The following is a 6,000-nucleotide window of genomic DNA, read 5'->3' on the forward strand; positions in this document are numbered from 1 at the left end:
TAAGTACTAAAATGCAGTATCTTTTTTGGAGTATTATTTTTTTCCCCCAACTTCCACTTTTACTGCACTACATATTTTTGATGAATTTAATACTTTTACATTTTTCATGTGTTGAATCGTTACTCGTTACTACTGTAGCATCCAGTCGGACACGTGATGAATGACGAGGCGTTATTGAACAAACTGCATTTATTGCTGAACGGTTTGTTGACAGGACTCGGTGACTGTCGGCCGGAACCACGCCAAAAAAACAACTGAACAGTCCCGGTCTCACATCAACCTCGCTCGTGCGCCGTACGTCATACACCTGACTCACCCAGGTGCGCTCTCTCACCTGCTGCCCCGCCCCCTCGCTCTGGCATTCATTCAGACGCATTCACAGACCATGGGAAATCACAGAACTCTACCATGAACATTGTAACACTGTAACATTAGAAGTTGTGCCTTAATAAATATTTGAAATAATATAAACAACAGTACTTGTACTTTTACTTTTACTTTTACTTTCAGTACTTGAGTAGCAATTTTTTACATACTTCTACTTGCAATACTTAAGTACAAAACATTTTGAATACTTTAGTACTTTCACTTAAGTATGGTGTTTAAAGAACACTTCAACTTCTACTCAAGTCGGTTTTTTTGATATAGCGCTTGTACTTCTGCTCCACTCCTTTACTCCAGTACTTTATACATCTCTGGATACGACTCATGTCTGTTACCGGATGACGTCCAATTTTAGCTTCCCTCTATCAGCTTCCGGTGATTTTAGGATTGATTTTAACATTTTACTGATCACTTTTAAAGCCTGATAAATAAATCCTAACCCTGTATGAGCTCCTCGGGCGTCAAGACTAAAAAAATAGAGCTGATCGCGCCTTTTCCTCTGCAACGACCTGCCCGAGGAGACGAGGCTCGCTGAATCAGTGAATTCTTTTTCTCATTTTTACAGACTTCGTCTATTTTTATCTACTTTTTGTAATTTCTACTTTCATGGTGCTCATTTTATTAGAGTAGTACCTAACCTGGACTACATTTGAAGGCTTTTAACATGAAAATCTTTGTGTCAGGCTTTGCTCCCTCGTTAATATTGAGGCTCTTCTTCTGTTATGAGCAGCTTGATGAAACAAACAGCCTGAACAGTGAGTAAACAGTCCTGCGTTGTGTCTTACCGGGTCGGGGTTGAACTCGATGGGTGCCGGGTCTTTGCAGCTGCAGATGCTGCCGTATCCTTCCACTTTGCTGCAGAAGATCTTCCTCCTCCTGTTGAGCTCGGTGTCCGCCCAGTGGCACTCTGCCTCTGCAGGACGGACAGTCACATCCATCACTGTTTTTTTCTTAATTAGACATATTTTATACATGTCCAAAAATAAAACTGGATCTTACCTTCAGAGGCGGTGAGCTGCACCTCAGTCTTCAGCAGCACCGGGTCTCCCCAGGTGGACAGAGCTGGAGACTTTGAGTGTTTCTCTCCATACACCTGACCTGGAACCACAAACACAACCAGCAGGTAAAACAAACGTGAAATGTGAAGTGTGGTGTTAAACTGGAGGGGGCAGCATGACTCGTCCTGGTCTTTTAGACCAAAAACAGCACTGTCGTCATCGGCCTTAAGCATGCTCCAGCGGGCCTAGGCAAAGCTCTAACAAAGCACCACACCAACACTGGCTCTGCAAGGACAGATTACCAGGGGCACGAACATCTGGCAGAGGTAAAGGTTCCTGGATGGGCCCTGGATGAAGGTTGAGGTGGAGGCGGTCTACAGTGTTGAATTAAACTGCACATGCAAAACACTTTACAGCTTTGATGAGCACGAGCACATTGAGTTTGTCACGTCTGCGTCACTGTACGACGTGTGCTTGGTACCTTACTGCATCATCAGCTGACGCTCTGTAGACTCTCACCGAGGACACAGCACATTCACACTTTCTACTCTCTGTGTCAGGTCAGCAATCTATAACTAACGCCTTCTCAAACACATTGAGAACCAAACAGACATTGAAAGTTTGCTACCTCCTTTCTTCACCACCAGCGTCCACATGTCCCTCCAGCTGAGGTTCAGAGACACCTGGCTGCCCAGACTCTTCAGCAGGTTCTTGGCAGCGTCCTTCAGGTGGAACGTTCCCTCGTCCTGCGGGACACAAACACGTTTCTCCACCTGATGCGCTGCATGAATATAACATGAATAACTCTCGTCCGATTAATCATCGTGACCGACCTTTATGGTGAAGATGAGGACTCGACCCCGGGTCACCATGTTGAGGAAGAGGATCATGGCTTCGTCCTCGTGGGGAGAGTAGGTGTCAAAGATCCTCTTGGCCATCACGTGACCCTGAAACAAACGCACCCACGACCACAGACAGTGACTGATTCGTCTGACCTTTCTGATATGACCTCATTTAAATAAAAATAAAAAGATTATTTCTGGCTCTTTCATTTTATTCAATGAATGCAAAATGTTTAATTCAACGCCTGTCGTTTTGTTAAATATCACAGCACAGCCAGAAACATTTAAAACATCAATTACACACACACACACAATATATTAAATTCTTACAGTTGCCTGGTTGAGAACGATCACATGGATGCCTCTGCCCTGCTCCCGCATGTCATCCTCCAACACCTGCAAGAAACAATGAGGAGATCTAACTCACCTGTACGTTACAGTTAAAGGTGTAAGTATATTTGTATATCTGGTACAAATATAGCCTCAGTGAGTGTTTAGGCTTAGTTCAAACTTAAATCTTCAAGGCGCCTGAACCAAAAGTTTTGCTTTCACACCAGGATAGTCCGGGGGACTCGATCGGTTCGATTCGGGCGCAGAATGCCAAACCCCTTTGTTTGGTTCGGTTCACTTTCACACTGCACAAACCGGCTGGATGTCACGCAGTTACAACAGCTGCAGGAAGAAGAAAACTCGGCTCATCGATTGTCTTTCTGATCTTTGCTTCTCTCGACAGTCTGTTTGCTTTTCTTCAAGCAAACAGCACCAGGGTTCACCGGACCGAGACCCATGTTTTCAGGCGGACCAGAGTTCAGATGAGCTTTCACAACCTGCCCAAACGAACCGGACTATCCGAGGAAACGAACGCTGCTCTGTTTAAAGCGGATCAAACAGCGCTGGTGTGAAAGCGTCCTTAGAGAAAACTCAGAAACAGAAAACAACAACACACTCTTTTCCAGCCTGTCTGTGGTGACGGCTCCAGATCATGAAGCTGAACATGATCAAATCACATCTAAAGGATCTAAATTTAAAGTCCAGCCAACATATTTCAGCTTTCATCACAAGAAAAACTGTAAACTTAAAGGAAATGATGCCTTCATTAAGGTTCATCTGTCCGTCTGTCACCTCTCCCTCTCTAACTCAACTGGTTGTGGCAGATGGCCGCTCACCAATGAGCTTGGTTCTGTCTGTTAAAAGAAAGATTTTATTCTTTAAGCCCTGAAGAACGAGTTTTTCATTTTTATATTTTCATATTTACAGCTGACATAAAAGACAAACTTCAAACTGCATGTACGTGTGCAGGCATGTGGAGGTTTGCTTCCTGCCTGTCCTGTCACTGTGTTCCCAGACCTCAGATATGAAGCTGGTAAGTAAAAAGATATTATTACTGACTGAAAAGATGACAAGAGATTTGAAAATAAGACTTTTGGATTTGGAATTAAGTTAAGTCAGTTGAACTCACAGTGGTGCCGTCCACCGCCACGTAGACCTTTGAGCGGCTGGAGTACACCTCGATGTCCAGGGCCTTACGTCCGTTAGCCGGCCTGCGTGGAGTCTCCATGTTGGGCAACGCGTCCTCTAAAAAAAAGGGAGCATAAAACCAAGATTAGGTTCTCCACAGTAAAGCCAGGATCAGGAGCAACAACAGAGTCTCAACAATAACAAACTGTGAAAAACTTTTACCCTCAATCACAGCCAGAAAAACTGACCGAGGTCCAGCTTCTCATTTTTAGACTAAGCATCGTTCAAACTCACTACACTGTTCAAAGAACGGTTTTTAAAGATACTGTAGAGCTTGAATCAGCTCATACAAAATAAATATGTCACAGTGCAGAAAATATATAAAATACAAAAACATCAAACGTGTTAGAGATTTAAGAAAGCTGCTCTAGAAATCACAGGAACGCTGAATGTCTGAAGGGTCCACTCGGAACAGAGACAAAATGTTAAGGTGTGAGACGTTATGTCGCGAGTCAGGCCCGTTACCAAAGCTCCATGTGAACATCTGGCTATTTAAGGAGGTTAAACTGGAGTTAGGCTGACAGACTGACCAAACACTAAAACAGAACGTGGCCATAACAAATGAAGAAACGTTTCTCACCGTATTCTTGAGCAGCTGCATCTTCGTTAGCCACTCGCCTCGTGTCCAAGATGAGTTTAATGTTGACTATGACCGTTATGAGCAGAAACAGCACGGCGCCAGCCTGAGGACGGAGGGACAAATAGATTAGATTAGATTAGATTCAACTTTATTATCATTACGCATGTATAAATACAAGGCAACGAAATGCAGTTTAGCATCTAATCAGAAGTGCAAAATCGAAGTGCAATATATACAGTTAATGCAGTATTTACAGTAGCATACAATACAATGTTCACTGTGTATCATTTCTAATCAGGGCTCTCTTCGGTCTGTTTGACACGCGTGTTAATGTCACATGGCAGTGCAAATAAGGTATCAAAACGACCGGCTCGGCCGGGAATGGTGTGCTGTGACTTTTCTAAGAGTTTCGCCAAACGGTTTTGCCAAAAATCGCCAAAAACCACGGTTAAAGTTTACAATGGGTGTGTATTGGTAGAATGTTCCAGAGCTAGAGAAACATTTTTCAAAAAATACATTCGCAAACGGCTCTCGTGGCCACAAATGTCACTCTACAGAAATAATTTATACATGCAAACGTAGGAAAATTCGTGGGCTACGCAGCGATATCACTGCTGAAGCTGTCAGACTTATAGTTTTGGCGGGAGACGCGCTGATGCGCCAGGATCACCCACCGACAGCCCCATCTACTCCCATGTTAAACTGGAGAGGAGAAATTTCCCAAAGGAGCACGGGGCACCTGTTCTTTCTCTCTCTCCCCAGGTCACATTTTTTAACTTCACACACTGAAATTCAGCATTCACATGGTCGACAAGATGAGGATGCTCACGGTCATTTGGGCTTTTTGATACCACCTACCGTTTGGCGTTAGTGTCCACTAGTTGGAGGGGCTTCATTTAGAGATTTTCTGTGTCTCTCAGCAGTCACTCACACACAGACAGAGCACAGCTGCGGTTACAGCTCTGACCTGCAGCTGACCCTGGTTGCTTGGCAACCTGAAACCTGCCTCTGACTGACTCTGTTGAGGTCTCACCTGGCAGAAGCGGCGGATCGTCCTCTTATTGGTCAGTTTGTACTTCCAGGTGAGGTACAGGCTCCTCTGTTGGCGCGGGATGAACGGCTTGGCTCGTGGGTTAGGGGTCCAGGTCTCCATCCCGGGGACTAAGAGCTCACACCCTCCTCCTCCTCCACCTGCGCTCCTCCGCCTCCTCCACCACACAAACACCGCTGAGACACACAGACACACACACACACACACACACACACACACACACAAAGTTAGCTCGCGGTGGCTAACCAGCTGTTTTCTCTCTTCCCGCTCGCTGAGTTCAGACTCTCTCATTATATAAACATATAAACAGGTAGATAGTACCGTTCCCACTCACAGGTGACTCGGCAGGTGAACTCTCATCTCGGTGTGTTCCGGTAACCGGCGGAGAGCAGCTACATGCTACATGCTACATGCTACATGCTACATGCACCGTGTTTCTGTCGCGAGGCGAATGACGTCACCGTTCTTCTTCCTCTGCTTCTTCTTCTTCTGTAGGTCTGTCCGCCACCGCCCCCAACAGGAGGGTGGAGGAACTACCTCTGATAGATGGATGGATGGATGGATGGATGGGTAGGTAGGTAGGTAGGTAGGTAGGTAGGTAGGTAGGTAGGTAGGAAAGTAGGTAGG

General features: G+C 45.2%; 1 protein-coding gene across 3 annotated transcripts in view; it reads right to left on the minus strand.

Annotated features, from left to right (window-relative positions):
• Window positions 1–5,844, minus strand: part of pomgnt1 (protein O-linked mannose N-acetylglucosaminyltransferase 1 (beta 1,2-)) — a 22,573-nt gene extending 16,729 nt beyond the window's left edge. For 2 of the 3 annotated variants that reach the window (XR_003464058.1, XM_019276817.2), the window contains exons 1-9: window positions 5,708–5,843; window positions 5,356–5,549; window positions 4,323–4,425; window positions 3,684–3,799; window positions 2,555–2,620; window positions 2,216–2,329; window positions 2,011–2,128; window positions 1,384–1,482; window positions 1,170–1,297 (exon numbers count right to left, since the gene is read on the minus strand). Coding sequence is in view for 2 of the 3 variants with exons in the window: in XM_019276817.2 (XP_019132362.1) it covers window positions 1,170–1,297; window positions 1,384–1,482; window positions 2,011–2,128; window positions 2,216–2,329; window positions 2,555–2,620; window positions 3,684–3,799; window positions 4,323–4,425; window positions 5,356–5,475 (864 nt within the window). In the remaining variant the exon portion in view is untranslated. Of the gene's footprint in view, window positions 1–1,169; window positions 1,298–1,383; window positions 1,483–2,010; window positions 2,129–2,215; window positions 2,330–2,554; window positions 2,621–3,683; window positions 3,800–4,322; window positions 4,426–5,355; window positions 5,550–5,694 lie in introns of all 3 variants that reach the window. The other variant, XM_027290467.1, reaches the window with a different exon arrangement.
• Window positions 5,845–6,000: the final 156 nt, after the last annotated feature.

The sequence above is a fragment of the Larimichthys crocea genome, chromosome XVII, assembly GCF_000972845.2.
Source record: "Larimichthys crocea isolate SSNF chromosome XVII, L_crocea_2.0, whole genome shotgun sequence".
Classification (NCBI taxonomy): Eukaryota; Metazoa; Chordata; class Actinopteri; family Sciaenidae; genus Larimichthys; species Larimichthys crocea.